This window comes from Petromyzon marinus, chromosome 76, assembly GCF_048934315.1.
Source record: "Petromyzon marinus isolate PM22_M1 ecotype Great Lakes invasive population chromosome 76, UKy_Petmar_22M1.pri1.0, whole genome shotgun sequence".
NCBI classification, from domain to species: domain Eukaryota; kingdom Metazoa; phylum Chordata; class Hyperoartia; order Petromyzontiformes; family Petromyzontidae; genus Petromyzon; species Petromyzon marinus.
In genome coordinates this window covers 711,676-732,636 of record NC_133742.1, presented here as the reverse complement: position 1 = coordinate 732,636, position 20,961 = coordinate 711,676, and the positions used below count along the sequence as shown (strand labels likewise).

Below are 20,961 nucleotides of genomic sequence, written 5' to 3'. Positions count from 1 at the left end.
ATGAAGATGCCACTGGTTCTTCACGTTCTGCAGATGTAGATGCCACTGGTTCTTCACGTTCTGTAGATGTAGATGCCACTGGTTCTTCACGTTCTGCTGATGTAGATGTCACTGGATCTTCACGTTCTGTAGATGTAGATTCCACTGGTTCTTCATGTTCTGTATATGTAGATGCCACTGGTTCTTCACGTTCTGTAGCTGTAGATGCCACTGGTTCTTCACGTTCTGCAGATGTAGATGCTACTGGTTCTTCACGTTCTACAGATGTAGATGCCACTGGTTCTTCACCTTCTGCAGATGTAGATGCCACTGGTTCTTCACGTTCTACAGATGTAGATTCCACTGGTTCTTCAAGTTCTGCAGATGTAGATGCCACTGGTTCTTCACGTTCTGCAGATGTAGATGCCACTGGTTCTTCACGTTCTGCAGATGTAGATGCCACTGGCTCTTCACGTTCTGCAGATGTAGATGCCACTGGTTCTTCATGCTCTGTATATGTAGATACCACTGGTTCTTCACGTTCTGCAGATGTAAATGCCGCTGGTTCTTCACGTTCTGCAGATGTAGATGCCACTGGTTCTTCACGTTCTACAGATGTAGATGCCACTGGTTCTTCACGTTCTGCAAATGTAGATGCCACTGGTTCTTCACGTTCTGCAGATGTATATGCCACTGGCTCTTCACGTTCTGCAGATGTAGATGCGACAGGTTTTTCATGTTCTGCAGATGTAGATGACACTGGTTCTTCATGTTCTGCAGATGTAGATGCCACTGGTTCTTCACGTTCTGCAGATGTAGATGCCACTGGTTCTTCACGTTCTGCAGATGTAAATGCCGCTGGTTTTTCACGTTCTGCAGATGTAGATGCCACTGGTTCTTCACGTTCTACAGATGTAGATGCCACTGGTTCTTCACGTTCTGCAGATGTAGATGCCACTGGTTCTTCACGTTCTGCAGATGTAGATGTCACTGGTTCTTCACCTTCTGCAGATGTAGATGCCACTAGTTCTTCACGTTCTGTAGATGTAGATGCTACTGGTTCTTCACGTTCTGTAGATGTAGATGCCACGGGTTCTTCACGTTCTACAGATGTAGATGCCACTGGTTCTTCACGTTCTGCAGATGTAGATGCCACTGGTTCTTCACGTTCTGCAGATGTAGATGCCACTGGTTCTTCACGTTCTACAGATGTAGATGCCACTGGTTCTTCACATTCTGCAGATGTATATGACACTGGTTCTTCACGTTCTGCAGATGTAGATGCCACTGGTTCTTCACGTTCTGCAGATGTAGATGCCACTGGTTATTCACGTTCTGCAGATGTATATGCCACTGGTTCTTCACGTTCTGCAGATGTAGATGCCACAGGTTTTTCATGTTCTGTAGATGTAGATGACACTGGTTCTTCATGTTCTGCAGATGTAGATGCCACTGGTTCTTCACGTTCTGCAGATGTAGATTCCGCTGGTTCTTCACGTTCTGCAGATGTAGATGCCACTGGTTCTTCACGTTCTGCAGATGTAGATGCCAGTGGTTCTTCACGTTCTGCAGATGTAGATGCCACTGGTTCTTCACGTTCTGCAGATGTAGATGCCACTTGTTCTTCACGTTCTGCAGATGTAGATGCCACTGGTTCTTCACGTTCTGCAGATGTAGATGCCGCTGGTTCTTCACGTTCTGCTGATGTAGATGCCACTGATTCTTCACGTTCTACAGATGTAGATGCCGCTGGTTCTTCACGTTCTGCAGATGTAGATTCCACTGGTTATTCACGTTCTGTAGATGTAGATGCCGCTGGTTCTTCACGTTCTGCAGATGTAGATGCCACTGGTTCTTCACGTTCTGTAGATGTAGATGCCACTGGTTCCTCACGTTCTGCTTATGTAGATGCCAGTGGTTCTTCACGTTCTGCAGTATTTGACCAAATATAACGGGCAAATTTTTCAATTGATGGCCCGCGAATGATGTTATATAAATATCCAAATGGCCCTTGGCAGAAACAAAGATGTCCACACCCCTGTCCTACATATGTAAAGGGGTGATTCTTTTTGCTTAGTACTTTGGCAGTGGCTCACCCCGAGCCATTTTTGCGTTCTCTGGTCTGGCACCGGTGGTGTTGGTGGGGGGTGGGTGTTGGTGGTGGTGGTGGTGTGGATGGTGTGGTTGGTGGTGTGTTTGGTGTTGGTGGTGTGGTTGTTGGTGTTGGTTGGTGGTGGTGTGGTTGTTGTTGTTGGTGGTGTGGTTGGTGGTGGTGTGGTTGTTGTTGTTGGTGGTGTGGTTGGTGGTGGTGTGGTTGGTGGTGGTGTGGTTGTTGTTGTTGGTGGTGTGGTTGGTGTTGTTGTTGGTGGTGTGGTTGTGGTTGATGTTGGTGGTGTGGTTGTGGTTGTTGGTGGTGGTGTGGTTGGTGGTGGTGTGGTTGTTGTTGTTGGTGGTGTGGTTGGTGTTGTTGTTGGTGGTGTGGTTGTGGTTGATGTTGGTGGTGTGGTTGTGGTTGTTGGTGGTGGTGTTGTTGTGGTGGTGTGGTTGTTGTTGGTGTGGTTGATGTTGGTAGTGTGGTTGTTGGTGTGGTTGTTGGTGTGGTTGTGGTTGTTGTTGTTGGTGTGGTTGTTGGTTTGGTTGTTGGTGTGGTGTGGTTGTTGGTGGTGGTGTGGTTGTGGTTGGTGGTGTGGCTGTGGTTGTTGTTGTTGGTGGTGTGGTTGGTGTTGTTTTTGGTGGTGGTGTGGTTGTTGTTGGTGGTTGTGGTTGGTGTTGTTGTTGTTGGTGGGGTGGTTGATGTTGGTGGTGTGGTTGTGGTTGTTGTTGTTGGTGGTGGTGTGGTTGTTGGTGGTGTGGTTGTTGTTGTTGGTGTGGTTGTGGTTGTTGTTGGCCCACCTGACCAGGCAGCCCCAGCTTGCAGCGCCTCATCTCGAGGCTTCGTAGATCCGCCCTGGCCGAGAGGCACATCCTGAGAGCCAGGTTCCTTACCTGGGGTCCCAACAACAACAACAACATCATCAACAACATCAACAACAACAACATCAACAACAACATCAACAACATCAACAACAACATCAACAACATCAACAACATCAACAACAACAACATCAACAACAACAACGACAACAACATCAACAACAACATCAACAACGACAACAACATCAACAACGACAACAACAACATCAACAACAACATCAACAACAACAACATCAACAACAACAACAATAACATCATCAACAACATCAACCACAACAACAACATTAACAACAACATCAACAACAACATCAACAACATCAACAACATCATCAACAACATCAACCACAACATCAACAACAACATTAACAACAACATCAACAACAACAACATCAACAACAACATCAACAACGACAACAACAACATCAACAACAACATCAACAACAACAACAATAACAACATCAACAATATCAACAACAACATCAACAATAACAACAACAGCGGCCACCACCACCACCACTCAGAGTCTGCCAGACCCCAAGGTGTTGCTGATTGTCGCGAGGCGCTCACAGACGATGGTTACTGCCACTACTAACTAACTACTAACTACTACTAACTAACTAACTACCACTAACTAACTACCACTAACTACCACTACTAACTAACTACTAACTACCACTACTAACTAACTACCACTAACTAACTACTACCACTAACTACCACTACTAACTACTACTAACTAACTACTACTAACTACCACTAACTAACTACCACTAACTAACTACCACTAACTAACTACTAACTAACTACCACTAACTAACTACCACTAACTACTACTAACTAACTACCACTAACTACCACTAACTAACTACTAACTACCACTACTAACTAACTACCACTAACTAACTAACTACCACTAACTAACTACTAACTAACTACCACTAACTAACTACCACTAACTGCTACTAACTAACTACCACTAACTACCACTAACTAACTACTAACTACCACTACTAACTAACTACCACTAACTACCACTACTAACTAACTACCACTAACTAACTACTAACTACCACTACTAACTACTAACTACCACTAACTACCGCTACTAACTAACTACCACTAACTAACTACTAACTACCACTACTAACTAACTACCACTAACTACCACTACTAACTAACTACCACTAACTACCACTACTAACTAACTACCACTAACTAACTACAAACTACCACTAACTAACTACCACTAACTACCACTAACTAACTACCACTAACTACCACCAACTACCACTAACTACCACTAACTAACTACTAACTACCACTACTAATTAACTACCACTAACTAACTACTAACTAAACACTACTAACTACCACTAACTACCACTACTAACTAACTACCACTAACTACCACTACTAACTAACTACCACTAACTAACTACTAACTACCACTTACTAACTAACTACCACTAACTAACTACTAACTACCACTACTAACTAACTACCACTACTAACTACTAACTAACTACCACTACTAACTACTAACTAACTACCACTACTAACTACTAACGAACTACCACTACTAACTACCACTACTAACTAACTACCACTAACTACCACTACTAACTAACTACCACTAACTACCACTACTAACTAACTACCACTAACTACCACTACTAACTAACTACCACTAACTAACTACTAACTACCACTTACTAACTAACTACCACTAACTAACTACTAACTACCACTACTAACTAACTACCACTACTAACTACTAACTACCACTACTAACTACTAACTAACTACCACTACTAACTACTAACTACCACTACTAACTACTAACTAACTACCACTACTAACTACTAACTACCACTACTAACTACTAACTAACTACAACTACTAACTACCACTACTAACTACTAACTAACTACCACTACTAACTACTAACTACCACTACTAACTACTAACTACCACTACTAACTACTAACTAACTACCACTACTAACTACTAACTAACTACCACTACTAACTACTAACTACCACTACTAACTACTAACTACCACTACTAACTACTAACTAACTACCACTACTAACTACTAACTAACTACCACTACTAACTACTAACTACCACTACTAACTACTAACTAACTACCACTACTAACTACTAACTAACTACCACTACTAACTACTAACTAACTACCACTACTAACTACTAACTAACTACCACTACTAACTACTAACTAACTACCACTACTAACTACTAACTAACTACCACTAACTAACTACTAACTCCTCCCTCCCCGTCCCTTCTCCGTCTTCTTTCTCTTCACCTCCCGGGATTTGCCTGGGAGGTGAATGATGACGTACACGGACGTCATCGGCAAGCCCCGCCCCCCCCCACTCAGCGGCCCCGCCCGCCCAGCGACCCCGCCCACCCAGCGGCCCCGCCCACCCAGCGACCCCGCCCACCTAGTGACCACGCCCGCCCAGCGGCCCCGCCCACCCAACGGCCCCGCCCACCCAGCGACCCCGCCCACCTAGTGACCACGCCCACCCAGCGGCCCCGCCCACCCCGTGACCCCGCACGCCCAGCGACCACACCCACCCAGCGACCACGCCCACCCAGCGGACCCGCTCACCCAGCGGCCCCGCCCACCCAGCGGCCCTGCCCACCTAGTGACCCCGCCCACCTACTGACCACGCCCAACCAGCGACCCCGCCCACCCAGCGACCCCGCCCGCCCAGCGGCCCCGCCCACCCAGCGGCCCCGCCCACCCAGCGGCCCCGCCCACCCAGCGACCCCGCCCACCCAGCGGCCCCGCCCACCCAGCGGCCCCGCCCACCCAGCGACCCCGCCCGCCCAGCGGCCACGCCCACCCAGCGACCCCGCCCACCTTTCCTCGGGCGACTGGGGGCGGCTCGTGGAGCGGGAAGTGGCGCAGGATGTCGGGCGCCACCTCGCGCAGGAACCACGCGGAGCTGCGGCACTCGCGGCCCCCCACCCTCCTGGGCTCGCGGCGGGGGGGGGGCACGCCCCGCCCCTCCCCCTCCTCCTCCCCCTCCCCGCCCTCCCGCCCGCCCCCACCATCGCGCGCCGCCGGAGACGTCGCCGGAGACGCCGCGGCGGCGCCGGTGACGTCTCCGGCGACGTCTCCGGCGACGTCTCCGGCGACGTCTCCGGCAGCGTCTTCACCGCCGGTGACGTCACCGCCGGCGTCTTGGAGGTGGAGCAGCTCGGGTCGGGCGCGGAAGACGGCGGCACGGTGCTCACCCAGCCACGTGTCAGTCACGTGGCGCAGATTCTGGGCCAGGGGGAGGAGGGGGGGGGAGGGTAGTGGTGGTGTAAGAGGTGGTGGTGGTGGTGGTAGTGGTGGTGGTGGTTGTGGTGGTAGTGGTGATGGTGGTGGTAGTGGTGGTGGTGTAAGAGGTGGTGGTGGTAGTGGTGGTGGTGTAAGTGGTGGTAGTGGTGGTGGTAGTGGTAGTGGTGGTGGTAGTGATGGTGGTGGTGTAAGAGGTGGTGGTGGTGGTGGTGTAAGTGGTGATGGTGGTGGTGGTGGTGGTGATGGTGGTGGTGGTGGTGGTAGTGGTTGTGGTGGTAGTGGTGGTGGTTGTGGTGGTGGTGGTGGTGGTTGTGGTGGTGGTGGTAGTGGTGGTGGTGGTGGTGGTTGTGGTGGTGGTGGTAGTGGTGGTGGTGGTTGTGGTGGTGGTGGTGGTGTAAGTGGTGGTAGTGGTGGTGGTGTAAGTGGTGGTGGTACTGGTAGTGGTGGTAGTGGTGGTGGTAGTGGTGGTGTAAGTGGTGGTGGTAGTGGTGGTAGTGGTGGTGGTAGTGGTGGTGGTAGTGGTGGTGTAAGTGGTGGTGGTAGTGGTGGTGGTAGTGGTGGTGTAAGTGGTGGTGGTAGTGGTGGTGGTAGTGGTGGTAGTGGTAGTGGTGGTGGTAGTGGTGGTGGTAGTGGTGGTGGTGTAAGTGGTGGTGGTACTGGTAGTGGTGGTAGTGGTGGTGGTAGTGGTGGTGTAAGTGGTGGTGGTAGTGGTGGTAGTGGTGGTGGTAGTGGTGGTGGTAGTGGTGGTGTAAGTGGTGGTAGTGGTGGTGGTAGTGGTGGTGTAAGTGGTGGTGGTAGTGGTGGTGGTAGTGGTGGTAGTGGTAGTGGTGGTGGTAGTGGTGGTGGTAGTGGTGGTGGTAGTGGTGGTAGTGGTGGTGTAAGTGGTGGTGGTAGTGATGGTGGTGGTGGTGTAAGTGGTGGTGGTAGTGGTGGTAGTGGTGGTGGTAGTGGTAGTGGTGGTGGTAGTGGTAGTGGTGGTGGTGGTGGTGGTAGTGGTGGTGGTGTTAGTGGTGGTGGTAGTGGTGGTGGTAGTGGTGGTGGTAGTGGTGGTGGTGGACCGGTTCTGGTTCCTGCCACCCAGAGGGGTGGACAGTCCTCTACTCGGGGCAGCAGACTGCCAAACAACAGGGAGTGGCTCTTCTTTTGAACAAAAGAATGAAGGGGGCGTGGCGGTGAGGTGTGGGAAGCTGTAAGCCCCAGGCTACTTTGGGCTCGCCTTCCCATCAATCGGAGGCGAGGATTGGTGGTCGTGGTTAATTATGCCCCCGCCGAAGACGAACATCCGTGGAGGGATGCGGGCAAAGCCGATGAGTCAGATGCCTTCTATGACCTCCTGTCACAGGTGCTGGCTAAAGTGGCCCCTCGGGATAGTCATCTTGTTGGGTGACTTCAATGCCCGAGTTGGTCATGATGCTAACACCTGGTCTGGAGTGAATGGAGGGCATGGGCCAGATCAGCCCAATAACAACGGAAGGAGGCTGCTAGATTTTTGTGCAGCCCGTGGGCTTGTAATTACCAACACGCTGTTCCGGCATCGGCGCATCCAAACAACATCATGGATGCATGCCGGGTCCAAGCAAGAACATCTGCTGGACTACATAGTGACGGACCAGCGGATGCGAGCCCATGTCCTTGACACCAGGACCTACCGTGGAGCTGATCTGCCCTCTGACCATCGACTAGTCATCTGTAAGATGCGCCTGCCATTCTTCCACTCCGGCGGTGGGTGTACACCCAGGACCTCATCCCAAACTAAAGTGGCCTGGTCTCAGTTATCTAATGAAAGTTGCAAGCGAGAATTTCATCATCGCTTGCGGCTGGGGTTGGCATCGTCCCCCACTCCTCCTGATGTCGAGGGTAAATGGGCGAGGTTTAGGACTGTGACTCATGCAGCTGCAATGGCTGCTATGGGTACGCGGTCCAGACCTCCCCAGAGACCCTGGCTGACAGAGGAGGTGTTCAGGATGGTTGAGAAAAAGCAACAGGCCCACTGTCATCGGCTACAGAATCCCACGTCAGAGAATGAGGAGGCTTACTGCAGCCTTCGCTCGGAGGTTTGGAGAGCCGTGAGACGCTGCAAGGATGGGTGGTGGTCGCAGGTTGCTGAGGAGATGGAGTCTGCCTCAGTGGCCCGTGATCACAAATCTCTATTTAACTCCATCAAAAAATTAACCTGCAGGGCCACACCTATTACCATCATTAGGGGAAAAAATGGTGATCCAATCTTCGACCCCCAGGAACAGGTTTGCAGATTTGCTGAGCATTTCTGTGAGGTCCTGGGGGAGGGGAAATCCCTCAGCCAGGAAAACATCGTGGTACAAAGTGGGGATGACCCTGCTGAGGCTGCGGTGCCTCAAATATTGGAAGAAGTCACCCCCTGTGAGTGGCTGGCTGAGGTGCCATCTGTTGAGGAAGTACTGAAGGCGATCCGGTGTCTGAGACCAGGAAAGGCAGCGGGCAGAGATGATCTCCCAAGCGAAATGCTGAGGGAGGGTGGCGTTTGTGCACAGCCTGCCCTATATGACATCATAACAACAGTCTGGAACACTGGACAGGTTCCGCAGGATTAGAAGGATGCCCTGGTGGTCGCCCTCTTTAAGAAGGGGGACCGCACAGACTGTAACAACTACAGGGGCATCTCACTCCTCAGTGTGCCGGGAAAGGCCCTGGCAAGGATTATTCAACATCGCCTTGCCAGGCACGCTGAGGAGAGGCTTGCGGAGCCCCAATGCAGTTTCAGGAAAGGGCGGTCCAGCACGGATGCCAAATTTTCTGTCCGTCTGCTACAGCAGAGGTGTAGGAAATTCCAGCAAGACCTACATCTCTGCTTTATTGACCTGGTCAAGGCCTATGATACCATCAGTAGGCCTGGGCTCTGGGTTGTTCTTCATGCTTTTGGAGTACCTGACCCTCTGCTCATGATCATTAAGGACCTTCATGATGGTGAGCGGGCCCGGGTAAAACTACGTGGCCGGGAGGCAGAGCCATTTCCTGTACACCTTGGGGTGTGACAGGGATGTCCTCTGGCTCCCACATTATTTAACATCTATTTTGACCACGTAGTTTGTGAAGCCTTCAATAGCTGTACCGGGGGAATCTCCATATGGTACAGACATAATGGGAGGCTGATCAATGCCCGGGAGCGGTCAAGGGATGGCTCCCTATTGCTCAACCACGTTATGTATGCTGATGATTTGGTAATAGCTGCTCATTCAGAGGAGGAGTTGGAGATGCTGCTGTTAAGAGTGGAGCGTGCTACTATGAGATGGGGCCTTACCATCAGCCCCACCAAAACTAAGCACCTGCCTGGGTATTTTGTACCATCGGACAGTCCACCCCCACAACTCCCAATCGGTGATGGGGCAGTTGTGGAGAGAGTGGAGAGTTTCCCATACCTGGGCAGTGTGCTTATGATCGGCTCCAGTTTAACAGCAGAGGTTTCACTCCGAATCAGTCAAGTGGCAATATCTTTTCATCAGTTGCGTAATGCTGTGTGGAAGCTACCTGGTCTGTCGCTCCGCACTAAGCTTCAGGTCTTCTCGGCCACAGTCATTCCCTCCCTTCTCTACGCTTGCGAAACATGGACCCCCCTAATGGAACATCTTCGCCAGTTAGAAACATTTAGGCTGGCCTGCTTACGATCCATCCAGGGTTTAACCAGGCTGGATTGTGTGAGGAGCTCACAAATCCTTGAAAGATCTGGGAAAGGTCCCATCGGTGAGCACCTCCGGCAGGCAAGGCTGCGTTGGCTGGGTCATGTAGCCCGCATGCCCAGCCACCGCATGCCGAAACAGCTTTTGTTCAGCTGGATCGAGGGGGCTAAACGGGCGCGGCACGGGCTAGAGAAGAGATGGAGTGACGTGGTACGGGAGGACGTGGAGCTGAGTGGACTTGCCGATGACCGGTACTAGTGGTGTCAAGATCGGCCTCTGTGGAGGAGGCTCATGAAGGACGCTACTGGGCAGTTGGAGGCAGTCGCCCTCCAAGCGGAGTGCCGGGTGGCTAAAGCACAGCAGGTTGGCACAGTAGGGGGCACAAGTGGTGCATCAGCCAGTCATCTCAGTCAGTCGACCTGTGGCACCTGCTGGGTCTGCCCCGTGACTTCCTGTCAGCGGGCGTTCGACACTCCACGTGGCCTCAATGTGCACATGGCCTGGCACAAGCATCGTGGTGACGTCACCACCACTTAGTGGCGAATGGCGGTTGTATTGTTGGTAGTGGTGATAGTGTTAGAGATGGTGGTAGTGGTGTTATTGTTAGCGGTGGTGGTTGTGGTGGTGGTAGTGGTGTTAGTGGTGTTAGTGGTAGTAGTGGTGGTGGTAGTGGTGGTGGTGGTGTGAGTGGTGTTAGTGGTGTTAGTGGTAGAGGTGGTGGTGGTGGTAGTGGTGGTAGTGCTAGAGATGGTGGTAGTGGTGTTAGTGTTAACGGTGGTGGTTGTGGTGGTGGTAGTGGTGTTAGTGGTGTGAGTGGTAGTAGTGGTGGTGGTAGTGGTGGTGGTTGTGGTGTTAGTGGTGTTAGTGGTAGCGGTGGTGGTTGTGGTGGTGGTAGTGGTGGGGGTTGTGGTGTTAGTGGTGGTTGTGGTGGTTGTGGTGTTAGTGGTTGTGGTTGTGATGTTAGTGTTAGAGATGGTGGTAGTGGTTTTAGTGGTGGTGGTGTGAGTGGTAGTAGTGGTGGTGGTTGTGGTGGTTGTGGTGTTAGTGGTGGTGTGAGTGGTAGTAGTGGTGGTGGTGGTGTGAGTGGTAGTAGCGGTGGTGGTTGTGGTGTTAGTGGTGGTGGTTGTGGTGTCAGTGGTGGTTGTGGTGTCAGTGGTGGTGGTTATGTTGGTGGTAGTGGTGTTAGTGGTGGTGGGTGTGGTGGTTGTGGTGTTAGTGGTGTTAGTGGTGTAAGTGGTGGTGGTTGTGTTGGTGGTTGTGGTGGTTCTGGTGTTAGTGGTGGTGGTTGTGGTGTTAGTGGTGTTGGTTGTGTTGGTTGTGTTGGTGGTTGTGGTGGTTTTGGTGTCAGTGGTGGTGGTTGTGGTGGTTTTGGTGGTTGTGTTGGTGGTTGTGTTGGTTGTGTTGGTGGTTGTGGTGGTTGTGGTGTCAGTGGTGGTGGTTGTGGTGGTTGTGGTGTTAGTGGTGTTGGTTGTGTTGGTTGTGTTGGTGGTTGTGGTGGTTGTGGTGTCAGTGGTGGTGGTTGTGTTGGTTGTGTTGGTGGTTGTGGTGGTTGTGGTGTTAGTGGTGGTGGTTGTGGTGTTAGTGGTGTCAGTGGTGGTGGTTGTGGTGGTTGTGGAGTCAGTGGTGGTGGTTGTGGTGGTTGTGGTGGTTGTGTTGGTGGTTGTGGTGGTTGTGTTGGTGGTTGTGGTGGTTGTGGTGTTAGTGTTGGTGGTTGTGGTGGTTGTGGTGTTAGTGTTGGTGGTTGTGGTGGTTGTGTTGGTGGTTGTGGTGGTGGTGTCAGTGGTGGTGGTGGTGTCAGTGGTGGTGGTTGTGTTGGTTGTGTTGGTGGTTGTGTTGGTGGTTGTGGTGGTTCTGGTGTTAGTGGTGGTGTTAGTGGTGGTGCTCGTGTTGGTCGTGTTGGTTGTGGTGGTTGTGGTGGTGGTGGTGTCAGTGGTGGTGCTCGTGACACGCACCCGTAGTACCACGGAGCCGTGCGTGTGCGCTCCACTGGGCAGCGTGTAAGCGGAGGACTTCTTGTAGACGTGGCCAACACGGGAACAAGGCACCTCCTCTACCTGGCCTCCACACATCCACACCTACACACGGACACACACACACACACAGCGGGTAGATACACACAGACACACCTACACACGGACACACACACATACAGCGGGTAGATTCACACAGACACACCTACACACGGACACACACACATACAGCGGGTAGATTCACACAGACACACCTACACACGGACACACACACACATACAGCGGGTAGATTCACACAGACACACCTACACACGGACACACACACATACAGCGGGTAGATTCACACAGACACACCTACACACGGACACACACACATACAGCGGGTAGATACACACAGACACACCTACACACGGACACACACACACAGCGGGTAGATACACACAGACACACCTACACGCAGACACACACAAAGCAGATAGGTACACACAGACACACCTACACACGGACACACACACAGCGGGTAGATACACACAGACACACCTACACACAGACACACACAGAGCAGATAGATACACACAGACACACCTACACACAGACACACACACAGCAGATAGATACACACAGACACACCTACACACGGACACACACACATACAGCGGGTAGATTCACACAGACACACCTACACACGGACACACACACATACAGCGGGTAGATTCACACAGACACACCTACCCACGGACACACACACATACAGCGGGTAGATTCACACAGACACACCTACACACGGACACACACACATACAGCGGGTAGATTCACACAGACACACCTTCACACGGACACACACGCAGCAGATAGATACAAACAGACACACCTACACACGGACACACACAGCGGGTAGATACACACAGACACACCTACACACGGACACACACACATACAGTGGGTATATACACACAGACACACCTACACACGGACACACACGCAGCAGATAGATACACACAGACACACCTACACACGGACACACACACACACACAGCGGGTAGATACACACAGACACACCTACACACGGACACACACAGAGCAGATAGATACACACAGACACACCTACACACGGACACACACAGCAGATACACACAGTGGGTAGATACACACAGACACACCTACACACGGACACACACACAGCAGATAGATACACACAGACACACCTACACACGGACACACACACAGTGGGTAGATACACACAGACACACCTACACACGGACACACACACACAGCAGATAGATACACACAGACACACCTACACACGGACACACACAGCAGAGAGATACACACAGACACACCTACACACGGACACACACACACAGCGGGTAGATACACACAGACACACCTACACACGGACACACACACACAGCGGGTAGATACACACAGACACACCTACACAGGGACACACACACAGCGGGTAGATACACACAGACACACCTACACAGGGACACACACACAGCGGGTAGATACACACAGACACACCTACACACGGACACACACACAGCGGGTAGATACACACAGACACACCTACACACGGACACACACAGCAGCTAGATACACACAGACACACCTACACACGGACACACACACAGCAGATAGATACACACACAGCGGGTAGATACACACAGACACACCTACACAGGGACACACACACAGCGGGTAGATACACACAGACACACCTACACACGGACACACACACAGCGGGTAGATACACACAGACACACCTACACACGGACACACACAGCAGCTAGATACACACAGACACACCTACACACGGACACACACACAGCAGATAGATACACACACAGCGGGTAGATACACACAGACACACATACACACGGACACACACGCAGCATATAGATACACACAGACACACCTAGACACGGACACACACAGCAGATGGATACACACAGACACACCTACATACGGACACACACATTTACAGTATATATACACAGCCACGCGTAGTGTGGGTGAGTGGGTGAATGAGTGGATGAGTGGGTGAGTGAGTGAGTGGGTCAGTGGGTGAGTGGGTGAGTGATTGGGTGAGTGAGTTGGTGGTTGAGTGAGTGAGTGTGTGGATGAGTGAGTGAGTGGGTGAGTGAGTGGGTGAGTGAGTGAGTGGGTGAGTGGGTGAGTGAGTGGGTGAGTGAGTGAGTTGGTGAGTGAGTTGGTGATTGAGTGAGTGGGTGGGTGAGTGAGTGTGTGGATGAGTGAGTGAGTGGGTGAGTGAGTGGGTGAGTGAGTGAGTGGGTGAGTGAGTGGGTGAGTGTGTGGATGAGTGGGTGGGTGAGTGGGTGGGTGAGTGAGTTAGTTGGTGAGTGAGTTGGTGATTGAGTGAGTGGGTGAGTGAGTGTGTGGATGAGTGAGTGAGTGAGTGGATGAGTGAGTGGGTGAGTGAGTGAGTGGGTGATTGAGTGAGTGAGTAAGTGAGTGAGTTGGTGAGTGAGTGAGTTGGTAAGTGAGTGAGTTGGTGATTGAGTGAGTGAGTGAGTTGGTGATTGAGTGAGTGGGTGAGTAAGTGGGTGGGTAAGTGAGTGAGTGGGTGAGTGCTACTAGCACTTGCCCCTACAGCCTGTGAGAGGCTATACGGGGGATCTTTGTCTTTGCACCTTTAATGACAGCTGGAGGCTCTCCCCACCCATCATCTCCAAACCATCTTCCAAGCCGCCCAGGTCCTGCAAGTAGTCCCGGCGGATCGCAAAGATCCCTCCGCCTACAGGGGTCCTTCAACCCCAACGCAGGGGGGAGGGCGAGCGAGAGAGAGAGAAAGTAGTCTCGGCGGATCGCAAAGATCCCTCCGCCTACAGGGGTCCTTCAACCCCAACGCAGAGGGGGAGGGCGAGCGAGAGAGAGAGAAAGTAGTCCCGGCGGATCGCAAAGATCCCTCCACCTACAGGGGTCCTTCAACCCCAACGCAGAGGGGGAGGGCGAGCGAGAGAGAGAGAAAGTAGTTCCGGCGGATCGCAAAGATCCCTCCGCCTACAGGGGTCCTTCAGCCCCAACGCAGAGGGGGAGGGCGAGCGAGAGAGAGAGAAAGTAGTTCCGGCGGATCGCAAAGATCCCTCCACCTACAGGGGTCCTTCAACCCCAACGCAGAGGGGGAGAGGAGGGGAGAAAGTAGTTCCGGCCGCGGTCATTTTTCCATCGTCGTCGATGACGTCACAATCGACGTCGTCGTCGGCGGCATCATGATCCGTGACGTCATGGGCATCAATAGCATCGTCATCGACAACATCGTTTTCGTCAACATCGTCTGCAATGACGTCATTATCGACATCATCAGCATCGTCATTATAATCAATGACGTCATTATCGACATCAGCAGCATCGTCATTATAATCATTGACGTCATAATCGACATCGTCAGCATCGTCATTATAACCAATGACGTCATTATAGACATCATCAACATCGTCCGCAATGACGTCATCTCCACACTCACACGAAGATAACAACTTGCTAGAGGCTACACGGGGGACCTTTGTCTGTGTCTACATTCATAGACGCTGCTGCTGCTACTCGCTACTAACAGCACTTGCCCCTACAGCCTGCTAGAGGCTACACGGGGGACCTTTGTCTGTGTCTACCTTCATAGACGCTGCTGCTGCTACTCGCTACTAACAGCACTTGCCCCTACAGCCTGCTAGAGGCTACACGGGGGACCTTTGAAGGGCACCTGAAGGTCACCTGAAGGTCACCTGAGAGGTCACCTGAGGGCCACCTGAGGGTCACCTGAGGGTCAGCTGAAGTGCACCTGAAGGTCACCTGAGGTGCACCTGAAGGTCACCTGAAGGTCACCTGAGAGGTCACCTGAGGGCCACCTGAGGGTCACCTGAAGGTCACCTGAGGGTCAGCTGAAGTGCACCTGAAGGTCACCTGAGGTGCACCTGAAGGTCACCTGAAGGTCACCTGAAGGTCACCTGAAGCGCACTTGAAGTGCACCTGAAGGTCACTTGAAGGTCACCTGAAGCGCACTTGAAGTGCACCTGAAGCGCACTTGAAGGTCACCTGAAGGTCACTTGAAGGTCACATGAAGTGCACCTGAAGGGCACCTGCGGGTCACCTGAGGGTCACCTAAAGGTCACCTCAAGGTCACCTCAAGGTCACCTGAAGGGCACCTGAAGGTCACCTGAAGGTCACCTGAAGTGAACCTGAAGGTTACCTGAAGGTCACCTGAAGTGAACCTGAAGGTCACCTGAAGTCCACCTAAAGGTCACCTGAAGGTCACCTGAAGTGAACCCGAAGGTCACCTGAAGGTCACCTGAAGTGAACCTGAAGGTTACCTGAAGGTCACCTGAAGTGAACCTGAAGGTCACCTGAAGTCCACCTAAAGGTCACCTGAAGGTCACCTGAAGGTCACCTGAAGTGAACCTGAAGGTTACCTGAAGGTCACCTGAAGGTCACCTGAAGGGCAACCTGAAGTCCACCTGAAGGTCACCTGAAGGTCACCTGAAGGTCACCTGAAGGTCACCTGAAGTGAACCTGAAGGTTGCCTGAAGGTCACCTGAAGGTCACCTGAAGGGCACCTGAAGTCCACCTAAAGGTCACCTGACGGTCACCTGAAGGTCACCTGAAGGTCACCTGAAGCTCACCTGAAGTCCACCTAAAGGTCACCTGAAGGTCACCTGAAGGTCACCTGAAGGTCACCTGGAGCGAACCTGAAGGTCACCTGAAGTGCACCTGAAGGGCACCTAAAGGGCACATGAGGGTCACCTAAAGGTCACCTAAAGGTCACCTGAAGGTCACCTGAAGGTCACCTGAAGGGCAGGTAGGGCAGCTGCCCAGGCAGGAGAGGCAGCCGCTTGTAGTCGAGGCGCCAGTCGAAGGCTCCCCTGCGGGCGCCGCCCTCCTGTGCTCGGTACGTGAACGTGGAGTGGTCAATGACGTCGAGCAGCGGGCAGGCCACCGTGTCGGCCCTCAGCCACAGCCGCTCTGGGGGGGGGGGGGGCGGGGGGGGGGGGGTGACAGGGGTCCGGCACGGCCATTGTGAACCTGACCCATCTCTCTCCCTCCCCTCATCTCCCCCTCCATCCGTCCCCCTCCCCTCCCTCCCCCATCTGCCACCCATCTCCCCCTCCCTCCCCCTCCCTCCCCCATCTCCCACCCATCTCCCCTCCCTCCCCCACCCCTCCCCCATCTCCCCCTCCCTCCCTCCCCCTCCCTCCCCCTCCCCCTCCCTCCCCCATCTCCCCCTCCCATCTCCCCCGCCCTCCCCCTCCCTCCCTCTCCCTCCCTCCCCCCATCTCCTTCCCCCCATCTCTCACCCATCTCTCTCCCCCCTCCCCCCTCCCTCCTCCCATCTCCCCGCCCTCCCCCTCCCTCCCCCTCCCTCCCCCCATCTCCCCCATCTCTCTCCCCTCCCCCCCATCTCCCACCCACATCCTACCCATCTCCCCCTCCCTCCCTCCCCCTCCCTCCCTCCATCTCCCACCTATCTCCCCCCTCCATCTCCCCCTCCCTCCCCCCCTCTCCCCTCCTTCCCCCTCCCCCTCCCCCCTCCCCCCCCTCCCCCTCTCCCCCCCCCCCTCCCCCCCCCGCACCCAGCAGTGGAGGCAGCCAGTTGGTGTTGACTTCGCAGTGCGAGTCCAGGAACACGAGGGCCTCGCCCAGGGCGGCCCGGGCCCCGACGGCCCTTGCCTGGATGGGCCCCACGCGGCGTGGGAGGCGAAGCAGCCGGAGCCTGGGGGGGGCCCCCCTGGCCCCCCCCGCCTCCTCCGCCTCCTCCAGCAGCACGGCGAGGGGTGGCAGGGGGGCAGAGTCGCGGTCTGCGGAGAGGCACGGAAGTCGTCATTACGGATGACGTCATTATGGATGACGTCATTACGGATGACGTCATTACGGATGACGTCATTACGGATGACGTCATTATGGATGTCGTCATTACGGATGACGTCATTATGGATGACGTCATTACGGATGACGTCATTATGGATGTCGTCATTATGGATGTCGTCATTACGGAAGTCGTCATTATGGAAGTCGTCATTATGGATGTCGTCATTATGGATGACGTCATTACGGATGACGTCATTATGGATGACGTCATTACGGATGACGTCATTATGGATGACGTCATTATGGATGTCGTCATTACGGATGTCGTCATTATGGATGTCGTCATTATGGATGTCGTCATTACGGATGTCGTCATTACGGATGTCGTCATTATGGATGTCGTCATTATGGATGTCGTCATTATGGAAGTCGTCATTACGGATGACGTCATTATAGATGTCGTCATTATGGATGTCGTCATTATGGATGTCGTCATCATGGATGTCGTCATTATGGATGTCGTCATTATGGAAGTCGTCATTATGGATGTCGTCATTATGGATGTCGTCATTATGGATGTCGTCATTATGGATGTCGTCATTATGGAAGTCGTCATTATGGATGTCGTCATTATGGAAGTCGTCATTACGGATGTCGTCATTATGGATGTCGTCATTATGGATGTCGTCATTATGGATGTCGTCATTATGGATGTTGTCATTATGGAAGTCGTCATTATGGATGTCGTCATTATGGAATGGAAGTCGTCATTATGGATGTCGTCATTATGGATGTCGTCATTATGGAAGTCGTCATTACGGATGTCGTCATTATGGATGTCGCGATGCTAGCTTCATTATGGATGTCGTAATTATGGATGTCGTCATTATGGATGACGTCATTACGGATGTCGTCATTATGGATGTCGTCATTATGGATGTCGTCATTATGGATGTCGTCATTATGGATGTCGTCATTATGGATGTCGTCATTATGGATGTCGTCATTACGGATGACGTCATTATGGATGACGTCATTACGGATGACGTCATTATGGATGACGTCATTACGGATGTCGTCATTATGGATGACGTCATTATGGATGTCGTCATTACGGATGTCGTCATTACGGATGTCGTCATTATGGATGTCGTCATTACGGATGTCGTCATTACGGATGTCGTCATTATGGATGTCGTCATTATGGATGTCGTCATTACGGATGTCGTCATTATGGATGTCGTCATTATGGATGTCGTCATTATGGATGTCGTCATTATGGATGTCGTCATTACGGATGTCGTCATTATGGATGTCGTCATTATGGATGTCGTCATTATGGATGACGTCATTATGGATGTCGTCATTACGGATGACGTCATTACGGATGACGTCATTATGGATGACGTCATTATGGATGTCGTCATTACGGATGTCGTCATTACGGATGACGTCATTATGGATGACGTCATTATGGATGTCGTCATTACGGATGTCGTCATTACGGATGTCGTCATTATGGATGTCGTCATTACGGATGTCGTCATTACGGATGTCGTCATTATGGATGTCGTCATTATGGATGACGTCATTACGGATGTCGTCATTATGGATGACGTCATTATGGATGTCGTCATTATGGATGTCGTCATTATGGATGTCGTCATTATGGATGTCGTCATTATGGATGTCGTCATTATGGAAGTCGTCATTACGGATGACGTCATTATGGATGACGTCATTACGGATGTCGTCATTATGGATGTCGTCATTACGGATGTCGTCATTACGGATGTCGTCATTATGGATGTCGTCATTATGGATGTCGTCATTATGGATGTCGTCATTACGGATGTCGTCATTATGGATGTCGTCATTATGGATGTCGTCATTATGGATGTCGTCATTATGGATGACGTCATTACGGATGACGTCATTATGGATGACGTCATTACGGATGTCGTCATTATGGATGTCGTCATTATGGATGTCGTCATTACGGATGTCGTCATTACGGATGTCGTCATTATGGATGTCGTCATTATGGATGTCGTCATTATGGATGTCGTCATTATGGATGTCGTCATTATGGATGTCGTTATTATGGATGTCGTCATTATGGATGTCGTTATTATGGAAGTCGTCATTATGGATGTCGTCATTATGGATGTCGTCATTATGGATGTCGTCATTATGGATGTCGTCATTATGGATGTCGTTATTATGGATGTCGTCATTATGGATGTCGTTATTATGGAAGTCGTCATTATGGATGTCGTCATTATGGATGTCGTCATTATGGATGTCGTCATTATGGATGTCGTCATTATGGATGTCGTCATTACGGATGTCGTCATTATGGATGTCGTTATTATGGATGTCGTCATTATGGATGTCGTCATTATGGATGTCGTCATTATGGATGTCGTCATTATGGATGTCGTCATTACGGATGACGTCATTATGGATGTCGTCATTATGGATGTCGTCATTATGGATGTCGTCATTATGGATGTCGTCATTACGGATGACGTCATTATGGATGTCGTCATTATGGATGTCGTCATTATGAATGTCGTCATTACGGATGACGTCATTATGGATGTCGTCATTATGGATGTCGTCATTACGGATGACGTCATTATGGATGACGTCATTACGGATGTCGTCATTATGGATGTCGTTATTATGGAAGTCGTCATTATGGATGTCGTCATTATGGATGTCGTCATTATGGATGTCGTCATTATGGATGTCGTCATTATGGATGTCGTCATTACGGATGTCGTCATTATGGATGTCGTTATTATGGATGACGTCATTATGGATGTCGTCATTATGGATGTCGTCATTATGGATGTCGTCATTATGGATGTCGTCATTATGGATGTCGTCATTACGGATGACGTCATTATGGATGTCGTCATTATGGATGTCGTCATTATGGATGTCGTCATTATGGATGTCGTCATTACGGATGACGTCATTATGGATGTCGTCATTATGGATGTCGTCATTATGGATGTCGTCATTACGGATGACGTCATTATGGATGTCGTCATTATGGATGTCGTCATTACGGATGACGTCATTATGGATGACGTCATTACGGATGTCGTCATTATGAATGTCGTCATTATGGATGTCGTCATTACGGATGTTGTCATTACGGATGTCGTCATTATGGATGTCGTCATTACGGATGTCGTCATTATGGATGTCGTCATTATGGATGTCGTCATTACGG

At 51.3% G+C, this 20,961-nt stretch overlaps 1 protein-coding gene across 1 annotated transcript in view; it reads right to left on the bottom strand.

The window, feature by feature from the left end:
* LOC116958383 (polypeptide N-acetylgalactosaminyltransferase 10-like) overlaps nucleotides 1-20,961 on the bottom strand; it is a 79,816-nt gene that overhangs the window by 2,568 nt on the left and 56,287 nt on the right. The window contains exons 7-12 of the mRNA XM_076056568.1: nucleotides 17,480-17,704; nucleotides 16,697-16,871; nucleotides 14,549-14,663; nucleotides 11,877-11,999; nucleotides 5,846-6,253; nucleotides 2,872-2,964 (exon numbers count right to left, since the gene is read on the bottom strand). Of these exons, the coding sequence (XP_075912683.1) occupies nucleotides 2,872-2,964; nucleotides 5,846-6,253; nucleotides 11,877-11,999; nucleotides 14,549-14,663; nucleotides 16,697-16,871; nucleotides 17,480-17,704 (1,139 nt within the window). The remainder of the gene's footprint in view (nucleotides 1-2,871; nucleotides 2,965-5,845; nucleotides 6,254-11,876; nucleotides 12,000-14,548; nucleotides 14,664-16,696; nucleotides 16,872-17,479; nucleotides 17,705-20,961) is intronic.